The sequence below is a fragment of the Micromys minutus genome (genome assembly GCF_963924665.1).
Source record: "Micromys minutus genome assembly, chromosome: 20".
Taxonomy (NCBI): Eukaryota; Metazoa; Chordata; class Mammalia; order Rodentia; family Muridae; genus Micromys; species Micromys minutus.
In genome coordinates this window covers 42,962,519-42,987,145 of record NC_137955.1, presented here as the reverse complement: position 1 = coordinate 42,987,145, position 24,627 = coordinate 42,962,519, and the positions used below count along the sequence as shown (strand labels likewise).

The following is a 24,627-nucleotide window of genomic DNA, read 5'->3' as shown; positions in this document are numbered from 1 at the left end:
ATTTGGCTCCTGCAAAGAACTCAGGTTCTTCACACCTACAAGATGGCTCAGCCATTGGCAAATCCAGGTCCAGGAACCTGACTTCCTTTTGTGCCATCTGTAGCATCAGACACACACAAGCAATCAAACACTCATATGCACAAAATGAAAATAATTAAACCTTTAAGACTAGTTTTAGCAGAAGGGAGCAAAAAAATTGTAAAATGCAAAGAATCAGAAAGGTTCCAGTGAGATCATGTTTCCTAGGGATGCTAGAAACTACACCGACAAAGGTCCGTGAGCTACATACATGTTGACGTGTGAGCTGAACAAGGAAGAGACCAGTAGACACACCAAAGTGGGCAAGGGATACTCCATAAGACCCTAACCCTACACAAAGAACTACAGGAGGTAAGGGATGCTGTGACTGGGAGAAATAGTCTCTCCCAGAGCAAAGCAAACCGATTCGCTATCCAGCACCAGTCTGCCATGAAAACACATACGCACTATACAAACAGGTTGTGCTTGTGTACTTAGTATTGTAAATGTGTGTGCATATGCACATATAGCAACAATTGATGAAAATGGAGACAGTGAGTTTTAAAGAGAGCAAAGAGGGGCGTGTGAGAGGGGATTTCAAGGAGGAAAGAAACTGGGAAGATGATGTAATTATAAGTTCAAAAAAATAAAAGGAAAAGAAATAATTACAGAGAGAGAGAGAGAGAGAGGCCCAAATAAGCACTTAACATAAAACTTTCTGAAAGGTTTATAAACCCACCCAAAGACTTTCAGCATCTCTAGCTGTCACCAAAATGCAAATTAAGCCCATAACAAAAGAAACTGCTACTATCTCATTTAAGAATACTGAAAAGCAGAAAGCAGTGAGGCTGTGGGGGTGAGCAGGGTAAGTCTCGCTGCTGAGTGTGTGACAGGACTTAAACAAAAAACAAAAAAAAAAAATAAATAAAATAAAAAAAAAACAAAACAAAACAAAAAAAAACCTCTTTCCTACAGTTTACAAAAACAGAAAATGTGCACAACCTATGTCTCAGAAATCAGACTCCTATAAATATAGCCAACAGAAAAGCATGTGTGCAGCCCCCAAAGGTCCTGTATGTCAGAACAGACAGCAGATTCATTTGTAATGGCCAAACCTTAGTAACAACCCAAAACCTCCTTCAGCATTCCAGCAGACAAATGGAAGCATTCACACAGTTCACACTGGGGTTCACACAGTTCACACTGGGGTCGATTCGAAAGATCTCATGGAAATGTCTGTAAATATTCAGAAAATCTGAATACTAGTTAAGTCTGTTGAAGGCCAAGTGCATTCACTCACCATTAAATGTTTGTATTTAAAAATAAAGGCAACCTGTGGTCAAAGCTCAGTTTCTCCTGGCTTTACTAGGCTTCCTATCACCTGTACTTAGGTCATTGATGCCCCTTGTACCTGTGTGATGTAATTCTCTAAGACGTCAAGCTTTCTGCCTTTCCCAGACCTGTGTCCCCAGCATCACTTCAGCAGCTTGGAACTGGTCTTCCTGCAAACACTGAACACCAATGTCTCATAGCAGCCTTATTTATAATAGCCAGAAGCTGGAAAGAACCCAGATGTCCTTTAACAGATGAATGGATACAGAAATTGTGGTACATCTACACAATGGAGTACTGTAAATCAGCTACTAAAAACAATGACTTTACAAATTTCCTAGGCAAATGGATGGATCTAGAGAATATCATCCTGAGTGAGGTAACCCAGTCACAAAAAAACAGACATAATATACAGTCACTGATAATTGGATACTAGCCCCAGAAAGCTCTGAATACCCAAGAAACAACTCACAGACCATATGAAACTCAAAAGGAAAGAAAGGCCAAAAAGTGTAAGCCTCAGTCCTTCATAGAAAATAAAAAGTGTATAGCACCCTCTCAGAGTGTGGCACACCTAGACCTTAAATCATTAATAATTCAAGAGCTAAAAATGTAGCCTTGTGGCAATTCTTGGTATTTAAAATCATTGTTTAATCATTATACACCAAGAAAACTTTGACTATTTCCATGTTACATTTTATTTTACATGTACTTTATGATCATTGTAACTACTAAGATTTCAATGCATACTATCTATCAAACTTTTAAAAAACTCAAGTACTGACAAAAATATATTCATATAGTTTTATGCAAAAAAAAAAGAAAACCAATGTCTCTGTTCTCTTCTTCTTTTTCCTTATTTTCTTCCTCAAAATGAAGCCTAATTATTATATACTTACCACACAGCTCTGCACAGTCATATACTAGAAGGCTAGAACTGAAAACAAATGTGAAGTCACCTTTTGCCACAATAATAATATATCTCATCTATGCCGTGAATAAAAGTCAAAGCAAGGCCTCATGCCGTGTGACTTCATATGTGATTATTTCCAAACAAGCAATGATTATAAGAAAAAAGAATAATATTTACTTTATGTGAGGTAACTGACATGCTTTAAGCTTGAAAGAAACTCTAAATATATTTTTCTGCTTTGGGTAATGATTAATATGTGTATACTTAGTCATTAAGTAGGACTTTTAAAATGTGAACATTACATATACAACAAAATTACAGATTTATGAATTAGTCCTCCAATAGTACTACTTACTGTCAAATTGTAAATATGATCACAGGCAGTGGATTATGGGTATCTATAGACCCCCAAAAAACAAATCAAGAATATTCACAAGGAGTATCATGTCTGTACTGAACACACACAGAATTCTCTCTCAGTGTTGTCCCCTAAACAATATAGTGTAACAAACTGGTCATGTTGACATGGGCTTGTGATTCCAACCCTTAAGAACCTGAGGCTGACAGCTCATGAGCTCAAGCAGGATATATAGTGAGATCTTCTAAGGAGAACAGAAAGGATAGTGACTGGGCAGTCTTTACACAGTGTTAGGATTGTAAATAATCTAGCAAACATGTACAGCATACAGGAGGACCCACAAGGATACATGCAAAGCCGGCGTGACTTTACATAAGGAACCTGAGCATCCTCCCACTTCTGCATCCCCTGGGAGTCCTGAAAATACTAAGGATAACCTTGTCTGTCTGCATATGCAGATAGTGCATCCATCTATGTAGACTCATTAGAATGACTTTGCCAACGTTCATTGGAGTTTGCCTGTCAGCATAACCGAAAGTGGCCAAAAGGGGTCTAACACTCAGGTGCATTTCCAAAGTACATGTGCTGTGCGGAACAAGTTATTTTTAGAAGTGAATTCTATAAAAAGACTCAGCTGTGACCAACCAGGTTCCCACTTCAGTCCCCATTCAGTGGAAAGCCAACCTGTAGGTTCTGGAGAAAGTTTCCAGCTGTCATCAGTTTCAAAGATTCCTGCCAGGAAGGCACGGGGCAGCTTTTGTCCAGGTCGATTTTTACCGCGTTGACCCTCCTCTGGAACAGCAGCAGCACGCAGTCCATGATCCGCATGATGAGGTGGGGGGGTCGGCCCAGTGTTCGCACTGTGGCGATGTCGGAGGGCTTGATAGTCTTGGGAGAAAGCATGGAGTTCAGATAAAACAAGGTTCCCTCTGAGTGCTGGTGTTTTAACAGAGGACAGGCAGCATCTTCAAATTAAGAGTCATAAGGTATATATCCCCACATTTAAGCCCAAAGAAAAAAAGTCAAAATTCTTTACAATTCTCTTTTTACTTCTTTTTAATTTGCTTACAAACCTGCAAGTTTTGTGTTTATTTATTTTTTGGGGGATATTTTATTTTTCATTCTGTAACAGGAGTGGTGTGCCCATGTGAGGGCAGGGCTCTGTGAAGGTTGGAGCATCAGACCCCTTTTAGGGCTTGAGTTACAGGAAGTTCTGACCCATCCAACAGTGTGCTAGCAACTGAACCTGAGTCTTCTGCAAGAACAGTTCATGCTTTGAATGGCTAAGTTGTCCTCTTCAGAAACCTCAGGTCACAGGTTCCTTAATGGTGTTTTCACACAAACTTAGCTGGGGTTGGCCCTTGTCATTCCTAGCACCCTCCTCCCACTTTTCCTGTCCCCCTTGTTGAATACTTAAACCCCCCAGTAGTCTCCCATTTTCATATCACTCGCATACCAACACCCTGTCTACTTTCTTCCCTTAAAACCTCATTTTATAGTGCACAGGACTGAAAATGTTCATATCTAGTAAGATGCCTCCATCTCAGAAAGACGTACACTGCATGTTCTCTCTTGCATGCAGATCCTAGCTTCCTTTACATGTGTGTGCTTAAGACAAGTATGGAAGCCACAACAGTTTTAAGGAGCAGCAAGAGGAGAGAGGTGTTGAGGAGCAGATATGGAGCTGTGACATCCTTAAAACTGCACAAACTTCTCTATGTTGCAAAAAAAAAAAAAAAGTAGTCTAAAACAAAATACTCAGCACTTAAGTAGTAATCAGGGTTTGAAATGAGGAGAAATACTGTATTCGCAGAGCCTTTTTGCTCATTAGCTATGTAGGTCAAGAATCTGCCTTTCTCTAGAGCAACTGAGATTGTCACAGTGGACTGACACCAGAGGGTAGCCTTGGGGCTGACAGATTGAATAATTAGAGGTTTCTTAGCTGGGAGCTGACCTTTAAATGAGAGTTGGGCGACTCGCTTTTCACAGAGCTCTCAGGCAGCTCTGTGCCAACTCTAACACAGATATTCCCATCACCAAATTACTTTATGATCAGTCTCTTTCAGTTGGTATCGCTTTCTCTATGAAATCAGTCCTGGAGAGAGAAGAGCCTCGCGCAGGCTTGCTTTTAGGACAGACATTGCATAACACTGTGCGTCTGTGTCTCAAAGCCCTCTTTCTTTTAAAAAAAAAAAATTTAAAACATATACTTTATTTTGCATATGTCACTTACATTTGTATTTGTTTATGTATTTAAAGAAAAGGTTTCTGTGTACTAAAAAGTCATTCAATAAAGCTAGTAACTACTAAAAAAGAATATGGTAGATTGTTAAATCTATGTACAATTCTTTTTTTGTCTCTTTTATAACTTTATTTTTTTAAAAAAACAAGAGATACATATACAGATTTTTAAAGGCATTTTGGCATAACACTATATGAATATGTTTTGTCAGCACTTAATTATCTGTGTCCCCTGTCAGAGGACAAATGTTCTCTGGAATAGCGTGCACCCTCACACTTAATATGCAGGCTTGCTGTGACGAGATGCGTTTCAACTTGTCAGTGTTTCTGAAAGTGAGGTAGCTAGAGAAGAAAGGAGGTGACAAACTGAAGACTTCAGACCCTTATTTGACATGTGTGACTTCTGAGGAAGGAAGATGGAAAGAAACAGCCAGTGGGGAACTAGGATTAAGATACACTTACACAGTTACATCAATTACATAAACTGACAGTTGTGAGTTTACGTCAGGCACTCGAGAAAAAAGAGCTGGGGCTGATACTGCACCTAGAAACCCGTGTGTTTCTGGTAACTATGGGACTCCATTTTCTCTATCTGCCATAACATGAATATATATAAGACCTTATACACCACGGCAACATAACAGTTGCTTACTATTTGAACATACTTTATGACTGCTGCCCGCTAATTAAAGTCAGATTAAACATTCAGGTGGGAAGGGACACATTTTTCTTTTAATGACTTATCTCATTATTTTATGGGTATGAATACATGTGTATGTAAACTGCTTGCATACCTAGTTCCCACAGAGGTCAGAAGAGGGAGTTCGATCCCCAGAACTACAATCATGGATAGGTATAAGCCACTGCGACATGAACACGGTGATCCAACACCAAGTTCTCTAAACCACTGAGCTATCTCTTCGGTCCCATGGGAGATATTCTTTGTTATTGGCTCTTCTCAGATTGACCTAACCTGATGATGCAATGTTCAGGTCTCGCTGCAGCTAGAGTTCTCTTAGAACAGACTGACTGTGCCAGTTTTCAAGATCTCAGAAATACAAAGACATAGCAATATACACACAAGGTCGATCGAGAAAATTATAGAATTCTCTTCTATGCATGCTTCTGTTGTTTGGAGACAACGCATCCTTTAAAATCCAAGATTGGCCCCCAGGGAGATACTGTTAGAATGTGAGGGAGTCTTTTGGTGGAAGAACATAAGCGATAACGGTTCTTGAGCTCTGCCCTTTTGAAAGGGATACTGATACTGGAGCTTCAACTCCTCCCCTCTTCTTTTGCTTCCTGGTCATAAATCGAGCTGTTTTGTGTCATGTGTCCTGGACATATTATGCTGCCTCGTACCAGACTCAAAGCACTAAACGTGTAAGCTAAAACAGGCCTGGTCTCTTCATACAGGAACTATCTCCGGTATTTTGCTATACTAACATAACATAAACATAACATTTACAAATGCCTCATCACCTCACCTCTGCTCTCATATAAGTCTACACCAGGGGTTGTGTAATGCAGAATATTTTAGCCGTAGAGAATCTTACCATTTAGAGAAATACTAGAACCATCTTAAAATATGAACAGACAATGCCAACACTTAACTCTTAGGGAAATGCTGGCCTTCCTTTTAAAAGCAATACCTGAGAAGCCTTACACTACAGTCCTATGAGTATAGGTATCCTGAATTTGACACGGTTTTAAAAGTTCTTGTTCAATGCCCTTCTCTCCTCTGTTGATCAAAGACTCCCAGTAGAAGCAAGGTGGCAAAATTGTGGGAGACGAAGGACGACATGTCCACAGATCTCATGAGCTAAAGACCCAGGAGAGCTTGAAGTACAGAGGAGGGTAACTTAGCCAGAGAGTGGAGAACATACCAACTGTAAGAATAGTATAGAAAGTCGGGGAACGAGAGAAGGCGATGTATTCAGTCTCTCAATGGAGAGAAAGTGCATGTAACTTTTGTTATTGTTGTTTGTGTCCTGGCAACTAAACCCAAAGCCTCACATATGCCCAGCAAGAATTCAGCCACTGAGTGGTATATCCCATTGGGTCAGAAGTACCTACAGGAAAAACAAAACCTAAAGACTTGAATCAAAAGGACTTGGAAATTGCTCAAGCATCATGTTAAGAAAGTGTAAGAGAACATAATCTCACTGTCAAGCTTTGATCTGTGCCCAAATGAGGTCAAATGGCTTGCGTTAGCAGTGGACACACAGCATAATTGTGGTTTTTTTTTTCCCCATCCATTTCTAAGCCAAGGATCAATAGCCTAGGGGAACAGATGAATAGGAATGAATTAAAGGTAATCTTTAAAAGAGAATCCTACATCGATCCCTCAACACTGATCCGCCATGTAAGTCATGGTCTAGCTCACATTACATAAAAAATAAAAACTTCCTTTGTCACATTATCAGCACTTCTACTGCCACACAGTTGCCCTGACCGTGTTGAAAGTCACGCCACCCCTGTCATTAAGGGACTACATTAAATCAGCGGTCTTCATTTTGGATGATTCCCAAACAGACTCAGGGGAAGCTTTGTCTCATAGACCGCCCACTTCAATGTTCTCAGTGAGTCTAGAAACATGTTTGAAACTTCATTCAACTTTCCCCGCTGACACACAGACTATTAATGAAAAAGTTTAAGACTCTTGGCTGCTATTCTGTGACAGGGCTCATTATTTCTTAAAAATGAGCACAAGATGTTAATGTGTCTGTCTGAGATCTGTAGGGCTGAGAGTCTCTACAGACACAGCTAAACCAGAAGCTAAAGTTCTGGTCTGGTCCACATGACATCCCTGTGAGCACCTGCCAACTTCCAGCACATTCACCTGGAGTGCGGCTTCCGCCTCTTCTAGGGCTGGCTTTGCTGCCTCGAGTTTCTCTTCTGCAATGGCTTTGTCCTTAGAGATGCTGTCTACAATGGCCTGTGCTTTGTCCTTCACCTTCTGTACCTCAGCCTTGACCTTCTCAGCAGCCTGTGCTTTCATTGTGACTTCTTTTAAGACCTAAGGAATAGGGGAGAAAAATATCACGCTGTGCAGGCAACACATGTTTCTTGCCTTGGTATGTTGATTTTGTCTACTTCAAGCAGCTTTCATAACAGAACAATAAGTAGTTTACTATAACAGTGACTCCTGCAAGCCAGTGGTTTATCCACCTACCGTGTCAGCTTTTTCATTGGCCACCTGCAGTTCCTTTTCTTTTACTGCCAGTTCTTTGCTCAGGGCTGCAACCGATTCCGAAGCTTCCTTTAGCTTTTCCAATCCAGTATTCATTCTGGAGTTGAAAATCCATGCAAGAAATGTTAAAAGGAATTGTGGCAAATGCCCTTGTTTTCAAGTGTCATTTCACTAGGAAGTGTAGCAAGGTAATACTAAAAGAAAGAGAATAAATCAAAATCACACCCAAGAGCGCCTCACCTAGAAGGTCCGTCTTGGCTTAGTTCCAACTGACAAATGCATGTTCTTCATCAACCATATACAGGAAGTGAAAGCACAAAACCATGAGCAGAGCAAGAGGAACCACCGTGATCTGGTGCACACCGCCCGGGGCCTAATAACAGCACTCTCAACAGATTCAATGCTCCATGTTGGTGGAAGTAAAATAACTACTTGTGGTTTTGTTTTGTTTTGTTTTTCAAAATAGTCCCATGAAATTAAAAGAAGAAAGATTTGAATTCAAGAAACAAAATAAAATCTGAAGTAGGACAGACGTGAATTAGTTCCCTGCATAGTCCTAAAATAATGTGTTCTCTAGAAGATGAGAGGCCTTGGGGCCATTGAATAATCAACCCACGAACCCCTTATATGTAACCTAGTCTCCTGCCCAGGGATCCCTTACACGGCTATCTTTGCTAGTTCTGGTTATTCTACGAAGAAAATGTGAATGTTGGAGAAAATACAGAGTGGAGCGGTGATATCTGGGTCCAAACTTAGTAAGAGGATATTCGCTTTGCAGGGACCACAACCATCAGCCACACTCGTCTACATTGGTCACACAGAGGATTGGGATTAGAGGCTAAGAGGGGCTGGAATGGGATATCTGTATTCTTACCTCATTTCCACATCTACTATATAATTATGTCAATCAATATCCTAAAAAGTGCCAGTCCATAGAAGACACCTGGAATTTTTATATTAGATAACAAAAGCCCCCAGGAGCCCAGAATAGTCCTTTATATAGTTCATGAAGAGGATTCCCAACCTCAGCACTAATGATATTTAGGCTGGATGAATCATTGTTCAGAGGGCTGCCCAGACCTCTGTTCTATGGTGATACATTATAAAAGTATCTCTTCCATTCTAAGAGACTGGAACTTTTGGTAAACATCACAGCCAGAGTTAATAATGTACCTTTGGGTCACTTAAGACTGACCCTACTGTGTAGTCTGCCTTTTTATTTAGCCCACCTTTAAGAGAAAAATCTAACAATGAACCCTACTTGACTTGGATTTTGCACATAATCAACTTTTACAATTAAAGCCAGTGCATAGCTTTAATCATTTTTTATTAAGTTGTTTATTTACTTTATATCCTGGTCACAGCTTCCCTTCCCTTCTCTCCTCCAAGTCCCTCCCTCTTTCTTCCATCCACCCCTTCTCCCTTTCTCCTCAGAATAGATGAAGCCCACTGCAGATATTAGCCAGCCTTAGCACATCAAGTTAGAGTAAGAGTAGGTGCCTCTTCTAGTGAGGCTAGACAAGGCAGACCTGTTAGGGAGAAAGGAATCCGAAGGCAGACAATGTAGATAGAGATAGCCCTGATCCTTCTTTTAGGAGTCCCACATGAAGATCCAGCTGCATGACTATTACAGATGTGCAGAGAGTTGAAGTCCACTCAGTGCATTTCCTCTGGTTGGCAGTTCAGTCTCTGTGAGCATCCGTGGGCCCAGGTTAGTTGGTTCTATAGGGTTTTTTTCTTTGTTTGTTTGTCTGGTTTTTTTTTTTTTTTTTATGTCCCCTCTGGATTCTTCAATGAAATACATTTTCCATACCCCTGGTCCAAAGAGAAATGTACCTGTATATCTATTTTATAGTAACACATGCTGAAAACAGCAATACTAAATGATATTCACCATGAATGCTGGAAACAGCATTACAGATATTATTTGATTGTGTCTATTTGTTTGTTATCTAGATCAGTTGTAGTGAGTTGTAGTCAGTGATTTTGTACCTTGTATAATCCTGTTAAAGACTTCTATAAAGGATCTCTTGTTCTTTTCATGCATTTAATTCTCTCTGTGCTGCTCAATAAATAAAGGGTAAAAGGCCTTTGTTAGGGACAGATGGTGGACACAGGAAAAGACAAGACAGGAACAGACAGCAATCAGGCATGTATAGATTCAAACACATACAACAGAGAGATTGCAGACAAGAGAGACAATGGAGACATACAGAAAAAAAAAGTTGAGACAAGTCTGGGTTCACTTTTGGCCCAACTACTCCAAGGGTAAGTGCTTTGATTTCTTTGCTTTGTGCAAGACTGGTGAATTTTGGGTACATTTATGTTACCAATGATGTGTTTGAATGGATGTGGTTTTGGTGGCACATGTGGGGAAATGTGTTCAAGTAGGTGCACTGTCCTTTAGATGATTATGAGTATTGACTCCATACTACCCTAACTTGAGAACCTCATTTGTGACAGCCAACCATGGTTCTGGTCATTTCAAAGCATAGCCAACCAACAATTTGGCTCTAGTGACTTTTCTTTGATCTTGACACTCACCTGTTGGCCAGGCTCTCCACTTCCATGTGTTTTTCTTCATAGATGAACTTATAGCCCTGAATAAAGGAGAGGTATGATTTGGGCGTCACATGGGTAGAGCGCCGGAACCTCTGGAAGTAATCAGCACATTTCTCAGCTACACCATCCTGAAAAGAGCCCATGCATTGGACCAGTTCCTTCTTGATCTCCTTGGTGCAGTCGATGGTATAAGATGAGAGGAAATGTTCCGACACTAGAAAGAATGAAGACAATACTGTCACGTTCAAAGTGACCTGAATGTGTTTCCTAGGACGGTGCACAATCTTTGTTGCCCCGGGAGGAATAACTCTCACTACTTTGGGCAGTTTTATTGTCCCTTTCATATATAATGCCATAAAAAGCTTTAGACTTAGCATCATTCCTTGTTTTCTGTAACTTGGGCAGAGAAGTCTTTTTCTGTGTCGCAGCAGAGTTCAATGGCGGGCAGCCAGCCAGGTTTATGGGTCAAAATGATACAAATACCTGAGCCATCAGGAACCGTGTGCCACTCAGACTCACTTCAATTCCTTTCAACTGGGTCATTTCTCATTTGGAGATGCTCATCACTACATTTGAGCTGTTGTTGATGCTTTTGTTTTGGGGGTTTTGTTTGTTTGTTTGCTTTGTGTTTTTTGGGTTTTGGGGGGGTTGGCTTTGTTGATTTTGGTTTTGGTTTTGGGTTTTTGAGGAGATTGGGAATTTTTATTTTGTTTTTGTTTTTTTTATTTTGTTTTGTGTTCTCATCTTACTCTTAAAAGCAGTGACTGGCTATTTGCAGGTCAGGCCTGACTTACAGCATTCATTAAATGGGTAAAATACTCCTAGTAGAAACGTTTACCTTATTCACAAGGTCCAACAGTGAATCAACTATAAGACACATATTCCATTATAAAAACAACCCAGTTCTAGGCGTGATGGCATATATCTTTAATCCCCATGCTGAGGAGATAGAGGCAGGAAGATCACTTGAGATGAGGATCAGTTAGGTTTACATATGAGCTATTCTACATTTTGGCAAGCCCATATCTCAAACAAACAAAAAGAAAGGGCCATAAAGTAGATCAGATCTATCGCTACATATACACTGTGTTACCACTGTCTAGGCATCACTAAAATGGGTGAGGAGGAAATATAAAACATAGTATAATCTCCATACATGTTTAAGGATTATATAGAATCTACATTTTAAATAATTTTAGGCATTTTGAGAATCTGATAAGAAATAGCATATGTGCATAAGAGTCAAAAATAGAAATAGGGAGAGCCGAAATAAGAGAAAGAAAAGGAATCTAGCGAGCTAGAGGCTGACATGAAGAATAGCCTCTCATCACTAGTTCCTGGTCAGTGAATTAAGTTCTCAGTGGAGGACAACAGTGACCATCCACCAAATAACACTTACTAAATAGTATAAGGTAATAAATAAAAATATCTCTGACTTATGTTTCCCAAATAAGTTAATCAGAGACTGTAAGGAAGAGCTCAGATTTGAATATCCCGCTTAAAATGGGCACTGGAAACATGAAGAATTAATACCCATAAAAAATGTTTTACTTATTTATTTTTGTAATGTTCGGCACAAAGGTAAGGCCTCGCCTGCAACAGGCACTTTTTTAACCACTGAGCTATATCTTCAGATCCTCCTGGAACATTTTTACAGGTATTATCCAGAATAGTCGGAACATTCATTGTGTGGCAGGTATAATTCAAGCAGCTTTAGTTGGCATTATGGGATGGCTTCCAGGAATTTGCCATTATCTTCAAATTTCTTTATATTCACTATGTAATGAATGCAGTTGAATGAACCAAATCTCTCAGGGGGAAACATACACTAGAAATACTTGAATAACAATAAGCTATGCGTTATCAAATACTTGAAACCTTTAAATGCTCCCCAAAGCTGCCTGGTGGCTGGGCACTGAGGACGGCATGTCAGTGGGTTATCCTGAGCGGATGTATACTGGTCTGCATTATTTAATTTTCCCTGTTCCAGGGGTGTCAGTAAGATAAAAATGGAAGTCTTCAGAATTAATCTCATTTTATTTATTTTTATTTTAGAAGGGACTAAAAGACAAGTGCCTATATACATGAGAGATAAACTTGATGATGCTTTCTGTTCCCAGAACATAAATAACAATAAACATTGCTTGGTGTTAGCCAAGGTGTAGATAAATGGGGGGACACTTGGTAGTAAAATCTAGCCCTAGGTTTAATCACAAGCATCACACACACACACACACACACACACACACACACACACTATGGTGGGGTTACAGAGTATGTACACCCAAGTCTGGTTTTTCCATAGATTCTAAGGGTTCTAACAGGTCCTTATGCCAGAGCAGCAATAAAGCCCAAAGAGAGGAAAATCCTTCTGGTCAGGAGGATGGAAACTAAGCTTGCATGGAAACCTAACATTTTAGGCAGACCTGGTCAACCACCTAGCCAAGGTAGGATAAGATGGTGTGTTCTCCTTAAGCCACAGTAAGAGAGAAATAATAGGTCCTTGAATGAGATGATGTAATTCCCCTTCCCAGAATTCCAAGCCCTGGTGCCCACACCATAGCACACTGAGCCACAACCAAGCAGCTCTATAAGTCTGTCTGCTTTTTTTTTCTTCTATCTCTTTTCTCCTGCACTCTCCTCTTCTGTGCAACTGCTGAAATCTATAGCTTGCCTGTCCTGGGTTTGTGTTCTCTATTAATATCTAGTAAAAGTTATCTTTAAGCTTCCATTTGAGTCTACTCTTAAGTCTTTTCATTAATGAGACTAAGATTCCCCAGGAGGAGAAGTGAATCATCTCCTCTATCACTTATGCCTATGGACCACACCTACTGAGTCACCTCCTGAGCCCAAACTTTTAAACCTTAATAAATATCAACCTAATCTCTGGGTACTGAGATATGTATTGTTTATGCATGTGTATTTCACTGAACAAAGCACAACAAACAGCCAACTGAGTATGATCAAGGCAAACCCTTTGAGAATCACTGAAAAACTGAGGGTGCTGTATATTTAATCAAAGAAGCATAAGTGGAAGACTTCACTCTCTGGTTTTAGTGCAATGAAAAGCTGCCTCGTTTAAAAGAGCAGCATCTTGTAGCAAAAGTCGAAAGCCCTTCAACACTGGATAGAGAGAGTTGTTCAGCCCAGTACAGAGATGGCTGGTGGCAGAGAAAATAAATGAGTGAGAAATAAATAACGCAGCTAACGAAGGAATGTTAGCTGTGAGCAGGAATGCCTGACAGTGTTATTCCCATCACACTCACCAGCAACTAAAGCATCCTTGGGCCATCGGCTGAACCAGTCAATTGTGCATCCTGAAATCAGGGCAGGGAACTTCAAAGCTCGATTTCGAAATTTCTCTCCCACGGGTGAAAAGCAGAGCACAATGTGCAGGTTGCCTCGGACCCTGCTCATGAAATACTCGTACAGGTTGTCGTTGGTGGGTGGGCGCTTGGGGTGCTCCTTCTTCATGACAGATGTCAAGTCACTGTTGATTTCATCGATTTCATCCCGAGCAAACAGGTTGGAGACCTCAGAAAGAAAAGTGGGCATCTAAAGTCAGTATATGCATATGAAACATATCAAAATGTATACTCAAAAGGTCCAGGACTTCTCCTCCACTTGTGCTCTTAGGTTCAACTTTTTAAAGTGAACTTAGAACTTTCAAGATGAAATCCATCTCATGCTCAATGCACTTAGGTGTTTCTCTGACTAACTACACAGCCAAAGCTCTCTTAGAGGGTAGCTGGACACACCAAAGCCTAGCCTTGCGGGCTACCCTCCACCTTCTTCATTTTTTCACATCACCATTGTAAATGCTTAGCTTCACATCTTAATTGGGAGTTATAGTCTTTAAAAACCCAATAGGAAAAGGCATTCTTCCTGCTTATTGCCAAGTTCCTAAGAACATTAATTTAAATTTCTAAAGGACAAAAAGCACAGGGCATCCTGCATTGGTAGGAACTTAGAGAGGCAAAGTCCCCACCTCGCCTGATGACAGAACATTGTTCATGTATTCCAGAAACGACTCCTCTTTAATCTCATTGTCTGTGAAGATGAAAGTGATCCCTTTGCCTTGCTGGCCAGCAGTTCTGTACAAAAGTTTCAGGTCTTCCATCAGATTGGAGGTGTTGTATGATCTGAAGAAATGTAGCCATCAGATTAGTCACTAAAATATTTCCATATGACCACAGCTTTATGCTACCTAGCCGTCAAACAATGTCGGTATTATTGTCCTATGGATACATACTGTCTATGAATATTAGCTAGGTAGCTAGTTTTTTTAACTTCATAGACAGTACAATTAATGCTTTGGTACATACAAACATCTCCTACCTCAACACAGGCAAATATTGTTTGTATTCATATATGTCATGTGACTGTGTGTAGGTGCCATTTTGAAAATACACATTGACAGAGGTAATATTTCTTGGACATAATTGGAAGATTCATTAAGCACCTATCAGCAATGGGAATGTTAAGAGATACCTCATAAACTGAACTAAACTAAACTAAATCCATTCAAGCTTTTGTGATATGGGAACAAGAAGTCAAATCATGACCCACAGAGTCCTTCTCATCATCCGAAATTACTATCTTCATATCCTTGAATTTCACATAAAAGAGTTTCAGAACAACCAGTACTCAGTATCAGACTAGCTGAAAGCATTTGAAATGCACCCTACCATTAATCTCCTTTCATTCCCCAGAGCAATCTGCAGGTAGAAGCAATTCTACAATCAAGGAAAGGTAGAGCAATATCCACAAAGAGTAGTCCATTACTGCTGAAAGCACAGATGAAAATGTTTTATTTCTGGAGACATACACTTAATAATTCTCTCTGTGTCTCTGTGTCTCTGTGTCTCTGTCTCTCTGTGTCTCTGTCTCACTGTGTCTCTGTCTCTGTCCCTCTCTCTCTCTCTCTCTCTCTCTCTCTCTCTCTCTCTCTCTCTCTCTCTCTCTCTCTCTCTCTCTCTCTCTCTCTCCCCGTGTATGTGTGTGTGTGTGTATGTATGTGTGTGAATGTGTATAAGTGTCATTAAAACAAACCAGAATTCAGAGTAAAGAATAAAATAGTCACTTGATTTGGTTGGTTGGTTGGTTGATTGGTTAGTTGGGTGAGTTTGGGGGGGTTGGAGGGGTGTTGTTTTATTTTGTTTTGTTTTAGATGTTGGTGGTGGTGGTGTTTTGGGTTGTTTTTGTTTGTTTTGCTTTGGTTTGAATTTGGGGTTTTTTTGTTTTGTTTGTTTGGGGTTTGTTTTGTTTTTTTTTCTCAAGACAGGGTTTCTCTGTATAGTTCTGGCTGTCCAGGAATTCACTTTATAGACCAGACTGGCCTCAGACTCAGAGATCTGCCTGGCCCTGCCTGCTGAGTGCTAGGATTAAAGGTGTGTACCACCATCACTTAGCTTCCAATGACTTTTCCTTAAGGTACTAAATATTTGACATTCAGACTCTGTCTTTTTAATATCCATAAACTAAATCTACAATCATTGTCTGAGTTATGATTTCTATTGCTATGATAAAAACCATGACCAAAGCAGAGCAGGAACCTGGGATCAAGAACTGAAGCGGAAGCCATGGAAAATGCTGCTTATTGGCTTCTTCTGCGTGGCTCCTTCAGCTTGATTTTTACACCATCCAGGACTACCTGCCAGGGTCCGGTTGACAAAACACTAATATGACAACCATATATAGATATTTTTCGGAGCCTTCTAGAGAAATAAGAGTTAAGTGATCATAAACGTTTTTTAAAGACAGTTCTCCCTTTAAAAGAAACAAAAGAAGGGGCTTTGTTTCTAATAGGAAAATGCTTGCAGATGCATCACAAGAGGCTTCTGGAAGAAAGATGTTCAAATGAAACCTGCAGCTGAGTAAAATTCTACAAGTACCTCTGAGTTTCCAGACAAAAAGCACCGGCATTGTGAAGTGAAATTATTGGAGGAGACAGCTTCACTAGACAAGTGAGCCTCACCGCTCAGAGCCCATGTTTAACAACAAAAGATGGGTAAGGACACCATTGATAGGACAAAACGGCCATTTAGAGAATGGGAGCTTATCTTCAATAACCCTATGTCTGACAAAGGGCTAATATCCAAAATAGATAAAGACACCAAAATTAGACATCAACAAACCAAGTAACCCAGTTGAGAAATGGCGTACAGCTAAGCAGAGAATTGTTGGCAGAGGACTCTCAAATGGGCAACAAGCTAGTCTAGATGAAATGATAAGCCCTAGATTCAATAAGACAATCTGTCTCCAAAAATAAGATAGGAGAAAATACCTACACACACACGCACACACACACACACACACACAGGGTAGAGAAGAGCAAGTAAGACAGAATGAAAATCTCATCTCATCCAGCTTCTTAAATGGACAGGCTAATTACTGCTCTCAAAATAATATGAGCAATAGTTGTGTGCCCTAGCTGGGAAGCCCCTCTGTTTAACCCTGATCAAGCATCTATGGCTTATAAAATTGGATGGTCTCTAAGGAAGGAAAACCTTGCCTTTCCTCTCATTGGTAATGGATCATTTTCAGTGTGACATGCAGAGGAACAAATTTGTCACTGTGAAAGTTTTGGATGTTTACTGAGCCACTGAGTTGTAGAAGGAGTCACACTTGACTAGACACCTGGATTGATCACAAGTCCTGCAGGGCAGTCAATTCCCCTACACTGTCTGATGTCACGTAATTTATAGGCTTTCTGAACTCCAGCTGCAAGATGGGCTGTTGCTACCTGGCCACCTAAAAAACTTTATTAGAAAATCCGATTAGTTCAAATATATAAAAGTAACTTGAAAACAAGAAGGTTTTAGGCAAATATCAGAAACAAAATTATAAATCAAATCTCCTTCCAGGGTAGGTTATCTGTTTCCATAGCTTGGCTTCCACACATAGACTAGAATTATAAATATGGTAACAGGGGCTGTCTCTGTCATCCTACTACATGTATTAAACAGAAATCTTTGGATTTATTCTCCAAGGAGAGTCATATAATTCAGACCAGCTATGACAGCCTCAGCTTGGATAACAGAATCTCCAACTCCAATATTCAATAACTTTCCTCCTGCAAGCTAGCAGTAGCATATGGGTCTCTCTCAATGAGACAGGTCAGTGGTATGCTTCCCATGGATGCCAAATAATTTGGACTTCATACTCCTATTTGTCTGGATTAACTTCTAATAATTTCATCTCAACTAAACTTCCCAAACTGGCTTTCTGAAACTCTGTTTGACTTCTCAGAATCGCCTCTACTTACTTCTTCATGTTCACTGTTCACATGCTAATACAATTTTCTACCTATTACACATACACACTGAGAGAGAGAGAGAGAGAGAGAGAGAGAGAGAGAGAGAGAGAGAGAGAGAGGGAGGGAGGGAGGGAGGGAGGGAGGGAGGGAGGGAGGGAGGGAGAGGGAGAGGGAGAGGGAGAGGGAGAGGGAGAGGGAGAGGGAGAGGGAGAGGGAGAGGGAGAGGGAGAGGGAGAGGGAGAGGGAGAGGGAGAGGGAGAGGGAGAGAGAGAGAGAGAGAGAGAGAGAGAGAGAGAGAGAGAGAGAGAGAGAGAATTCATCTGGGGTTCCCTCTCTTCATGAACAGTGACTATCTATATAATTCTGTACCCCCAAAACCAGACTTACCAAGAAGAGCTCCAGTTTGCTAAACTCTTGTAGATTTCCACGGACCATCTTTCCCTTCTCTCTGTCATGCATTGTGTCTTGCCTAGATTCCTCAGATATCTTTATAATTATGACAGTTTTATATTTCTATCTATTTACTAGACATAAAATCATTCACACTTGTACACACACAGTTGTACACACTCACACACACTCACACTCATACACATTACCAGTAACCCATCAGTGTTTTCCTATTATTCTCTAGTGACCTATCAACTTCTTACTATACTTTCAAATGCTGCCATAATTAATACATTTCCATTTTCCATCTCACATTCCACACTCAACTCTATTTGATTCTTCCAGGGATCAATAGTAACTTGCCATGATGTTTGCTTCAAGATGCCAATGGTTTTTGGGTTTTTTTTTTTTTTTTTTGTTTCATTTCTGTATTTTGTTTGTTGTTTGTTTGTTTGTTTGGGGGGTTGGGGTTGTTTGGGGGGTTGTTTTTGTTTTTTGGGTTTTTTTTTTACCAGAAAACTCACAGGTTCTTTTAGAATTCCTACTCAAACATTGGTTTCATTTTAACACAATTTTTCTAATGAGCCTCTTCTGATGTCTCTGCATTTATTTACCTAGTAGACACAACCGTGCCTACAAGCCATATTCTACTGAGTGAATGCTCATCACCTGTCTCCTTTGAGTTGCTATAAACACCATGATAACACTGGCTAGAGTTATCAATTCATTGGTTCAGAACTGTCTCCCAAATACCCATGTGTTATGTCAGTGGCTTGGCTGTGTGTCATTGGGAGGGTAAAAAAAAAAAATTTTTTAAGTGGCAGCTTACAAAAGAAAGTCTAATCACTGGGCCTTGTGGCTGTTCTTGAGGGCAATATGAAATGGTCTTTCTATTGTGCATATGTGCCCCTGTTTCTATCCCTCCATCTCTCTCTATCTGTTTTCCTGTGTGTCTCTCTCTATGTCTCTGTATTTCTGTCTGTCTCTCTGTCCCTCTCTTCCATACCTCCTTCTTTCTTTGTGTGGTGAGCCTATGTATCTGTGTTCTGTCTCTGTGTCTATGTGTTTCTGTCTCTGTCTCTGTCTCTCTGTCTCTGTCTCTGTCTCTGTCTCTGTCTCTCTCTGTCTCTCTCTCTCTCTCTCTCTCTCTCTCTCTCTCTCTCTCTCTCTCTCCCTCTCGGGTGTGTGTTTGTATGTGTGTATGTGTGCATGTGTGCTCTTTACCTTCTTATTTTTCTCCTCCCCTGTTACTGCCCATGTAGGCAGTCTTGTTCTAACTCCAAATTCATAGACAAAAGAGATAACCAGACATTATTTAAAACCATGGACCAAGTAAATCTTCCTTCCTTGAGTTGATTATCAGTTATTTTCCCCTAGTAACAGGAAGCTAACAAAAATCCTGTTCCTCCAGACAGTGTTGAGCAGCTACTCAATATTCAACAATATTTAAAGTGTTTGCATGTATAAATTTTTCAACTATTTTTCATTAATATTAACATTTCAGAAATCTGCACTAGCCCTATGATATATAAAATGTCTTCTAAAATGTACAAAGGATACAAATAATGCTTATTCTCTATAGAACATAAAAACAAAGAGGCAGCAATGCTTTTTAGTGAAAGGCTGGACTGTTTAAAAAAAACAGGTTACTGATAGAAAATGTTCTGGTCCATGACAAAGGTTGAAAGGGGAAGACATGTCAGTATTCCAGATGAAAAGCTATTGTGATTCTTAGCATACATAAGAAAATGCATTCTTAACTGCTAGTGACCTCAGAGACCCTTTCTTCAAAACTCATTTTACAGTAACATAAAGGCTCTTACCTTGTCAGAGTGATCTGGAAAGAGGTATAGCCAGCAATGAACGAAGCCAACCTTGTCAGACTTTGCTTTCCTGATCCACCCACACCAACCAGGAGGGCATTTCCCCGAGGAGTGCGGATGACTCGAGAGATCTATAACAAAAAGTAGAAAAGACTCACGTCTTTCTACATGCAAATTCACCATTATAGTGTACATTTGATATATGAATAAGGCCACATGTAACTGATCACTGCTGGGAGGAGGGGAATCAGCCTCTCGCTGCTATGAGCTCTTATTGGTTATCTGGTATAAAATGGTCAGCCCTGAAGCCATACACACAATGAACTCAACTGACTGTCCCATATATTTAATATACATGTGTACATCTATATGTGTGTAGTAATACTAATCACAAAGAGGCTATCAATATGAGAATGGAGGGATGTTGCAGTAACTATTTTTAAAAGGTTCTGTTGCTACTGGTCCCACAGTCTCGCTCTGTGGGAGCCACATCAGTGTCGTGCCAGGCACCCAGTCCCACACAGTCCTCTAGGAAGTTAATGAACAAGCCTGGCACCCACACATCTCATTCCACAGACTCCCGCATCACTTCGTGCGGGTGACAGAGCTGGAACTGCACGCTCCAGCTGCCTCTCGGCCATTGCTTTCACACACTGTTCTCCGCAGCCTGGTGAAAACACAACTCAACAATCAATAACTTATCAAACAGATTTATATGTTAAATTATCAATCCACAATACATCCAAACAATAAGTTTGCTGCCAATTAATAAAGATATAAACCGCCCACCTAGACAAGATAAAACTTTGAACTGAACCATCTTCCTCTGCTGCCTTTATCTTGAATCTCCCACTTTCTCCATTTCTTTTGCCTCACCAAATTTGTCCCTACCCCACTCTCTATTGTCCAATCATGTATCACCTTGACATCAACCTACAGAGGGACATTGGAGAGAGTGGAGGGAGAGTACCTAGAAGGATGGATAGAAAGAATGGAAAAGAAAAATGACTCAATTCCATTTTAATTTAAATATATTTTAAAATAATAATTTTTAATGCCAAATAATCATTTGGAAGTCAGGGGTATCTCCAGATCAGACTAGAAGGCCATACTGCTTAAGGAAATGGAGCACTTCTGGAAGATAACAGCACTTGGGTTGTACTACCAGATAGCAACTGTGGGGTGTGCTCTCACGATCCCATAGGGTACCAATATGTTTCAGATTATGGCTGGCGCTGTCTACAAGGAGAAAAATAAGAGACTCTGAGGCGTCCTCTTAGTATGTGCAGTCTAAACTGGCATGCTAGAAAAGACAGCAGAGTACTAGGTCAGCAGAGCATGCCACTGACTACAACACCTTCCACATGGGAAACAGCTTAACTCAAAGGGAAGAAAACTACCCATGAATAACAGAGATGGTACAAGGAAAATGTGCATAAAATCCCTCATACTATTTGGTAAGATGATTAATACCCAAGGTCTCTACCAAGAAGTGATGGAAAAACAAGTCAGGAGACTACTCTGCCCTTCTCAGTAGACACAGACTACCTGGTTCCGCTCTTACAGATTTCGTATTCTAGGTATTGAATGGAGTTGTCTCACCAGGCTTTCAGCAACCTCTACAGAGGAACCAAGATAGAACTGTGGACAATCTTTTCACCCTTCTCTCCCAAAATACATGATTAACTTAGAATGTTGCTGTAAAGTTTTCTTTTCTAAGTCCAATGACAGTGATAGGTCAGGCTGAAGCTAGGTTCTATTAACTCTGGCTACGGTTCCTGAGGCTCTTCATCCTGACAAGGTTTTCTTAAGGAGCCTCTTCCTCAGATTTTCCTTCCCTTGGCTCAGTAGGTTACATTCCTGCTTGGAATACCCCTGGGTTTGCAGCTAGTCTCCCAAATATAGAACATGTGAGAAATGAGACTATGCAACCTGTTTCTCTATGGACCTAGAACCTGAGGGCAGATGTGTGTTTCAGTCTTCCTGGCTCTCTATTCTCAGGTTGTCTCTGTGAGTCTACAAAGTCACTACACAGTCATAGAGAGCCACCATGTTTCTTCTTATACCTTCCCTTAGTATAAATTCAACATGCTGAAACAAAACAGATGAGGAGCAACTGGAACCACACTAGAACCTTCTGAACATCTCTTGGTTATCACTTTACAACCATGGCCCTATCCTGTGTTTGATGTGTAGACTATATTAGAGAGTTATGCATGTTTTTAGTGTTTGGTTTTAGGAAATCTTCATCGTATTTTTACCTGGCACAGGCTAAATCATTACAACATCAGAGAGATAAGCAGTTATGTGAACAAGCAAATAGACAGTATTAAAGTGGAATTAAAACACAGTATTAAAGTGTAATTAAAACACAATCTTGTTAAGATCAAAGATGGTGGGAGAGCAAACACTGGGGGAGAGCCTAAAATGGGGTTAGTTCATCCAAAATGTGGACTCAGATAAAGATGTCCATTCATGTTTAGATTTTGTTAGCAAATCGATTTAAAGAAAAACTTAATGATGCCCACGTTTCACATGGGCAAGGGACCTGTTCATGGGAAATGGGTGTCAGAAACAACATACTGACAACACTGGGAGTAAGGAACTCCGTGGAAGCACCAAGCCTCAGAGGGTCAGATTCAGATATGAGACTCGGATTTAATTTAAGTCGTGCAGTGACTAGAAGTTCACAAAGAAGGTGGCTTGCTGGCTGGACATGGATCGTACACCCATAATTCTAGTGAGAGAACAGACAGAGGGGTTGAGGCTGACCTTTGATATACAGTTGAGTACAGAGCTAACTGAGCTACATAGTAAAGACCTTCTCTCGAAAAATAAAACAAAAACACCAAGGAAGGAGAGAAGAAAAGAAGGAAGGGAGGGAGGGAGGGGGAAGAAGGAAGGGAAGGGGAAGGAAGAGAGGGACAGAGAGACTGAGGGATGAAGAAAAGAAGGAAGAGAGGGAGAGGGAAGAAGGAAGGGGGGAAGAAGAGAGGGACAGAGAGACTGAAGAAAAGAAAGAAGGAAAGAAAAAAGAAGGAAGGAAGGAAGGAAAAGGGGAGAAGAGAGGAAGGTGAAAGAAAAGGTAAGAGAGAAGGGGAGGGAAGGAGGGAGGGAAGAAGGGGAAGAAGAGAGACAAGAGAGAAAAAATTCTGGGATACAAATTATCAGAGTCAGCAAAAGGCCCAAGGTAGCCCCACCAGGGTTGGAACAGCGGTTGGAAGTAGATGAATCTGCATTGTTGGGGCCACACGGAGTTGTTTAACTTTTAAATAATTTGTCAGAATCTTATGTATTTGTTCACCTTCCAATACTAAACATTCATTCCCAAAAATATACATATGAGTAACATACAGAGTGAACAGATCATAATGATAAATATATATGTGCATGCATATCTATATATGTATGTAACAACAATAACAAAATGAGGCTATGAATTTGAAAGAAAACAGAGAGGGTATACAGAAAGGAGAAATAATGTAATTGTATTAGAGTCACAAATTTTTAAAAATAATATTAATAAAGATATATAGTACAGAGACATTGTCTGGCATTTTCAAAAGTAAAAGAACTAGATCCACAATCACCGCCCATTTGGACACAAATTTTTATCTCTGTTCTCTCTCTGACTTCTGCCATTTCTCTTGACTAGCTCAAACATTTCCAAGTTCATGTTCTCATGACACAGAGCATAGATATGCTGAACACACACACACACACACACACACACAAGTGTTAAGGGGAGAGTGAGCCTATAACACAATGAGAAAGACACAATTTTGTCTCAAATCTTCTGGACATATATTCTTTGGCCAGTTCCCAAACAACCAAGCTAGAGGCTGAAAATCAAGAAAAACACCATCAGAGCTAAGGTGCTGTCCCTTCAATAGCATGCTCAGACGGATGAAGAAAAGCTTCTCATTTATTTTGCAGAACAGAAAGTTCTGTGATCTCACAATACTAACGAAAATGAACTCAATCTCAGTGTTAATGCTGAGCAATCCCAGCGCAACTAGACCATGTCTTTAGCAAACATTTAGTCATGACATCATTTGCAGAACTCATTTACAGAATGTGAAGTGTTGGGGGTTGTTGTTTGTTTGTTTAGTTTCTTTGCATCCCTTTTAACTATTCAATATAGCAGAAGTTCTACTCTTAATGAAACATCTGACTCTTAATCAACTATATAGTTGAAGATTATTTCACACTATTATTTTTATTAGACTTTGGAAGAACATTGGACCTCATCATTCAGTCCAGAAAAATGTCACTGATTCTAAGAATTCACAGAGGCTATGTACCCACATGCTTGGAAGCCCCAATCTCCAAATAACCCCTTGTCTTTTTATTAGCCCCAGGCTCTCTTCATTCCTGCAGAAAGATTCTTGACCTCGTGTGGAGAAAGTACACAGGTAAGCAAACCCCAGATTACAGGAAAGGCTCACTGGATATCCTCTTGAACCATTTCTCCTGACCAGACCCAGTAACTTTTAGAAGAGGCAACTTGTATTTATGAAATTACACCTAAATGACAGA

The 24,627-nt window shown here is 40.2% G+C and overlaps 1 protein-coding gene across 1 annotated transcript in view; it reads right to left on the bottom strand.

Moving 5' to 3' along the window:
- Positions 1-24,627, bottom strand: part of DNAH5 (dynein axonemal heavy chain 5) — a gene marked incomplete at both ends in the record, with an annotated part of 235,306 nt that overhangs the window by 56,126 nt on the left and 154,553 nt on the right. The window contains 7 exons of the mRNA XM_080933639.1: positions 3,306-3,509; positions 7,705-7,881; positions 8,038-8,152; positions 10,600-10,831; positions 13,884-14,151; positions 14,606-14,759; positions 20,089-20,219. Of these exons, the coding sequence (XP_080789765.1) occupies positions 3,306-3,509; positions 7,705-7,881; positions 8,038-8,152; positions 10,600-10,831; positions 13,884-14,151; positions 14,606-14,759; positions 20,089-20,219 (1,281 nt within the window). The remainder of the gene's footprint in view (positions 1-3,305; positions 3,510-7,704; positions 7,882-8,037; positions 8,153-10,599; positions 10,832-13,883; positions 14,152-14,605; positions 14,760-20,088; positions 20,220-24,627) is intronic.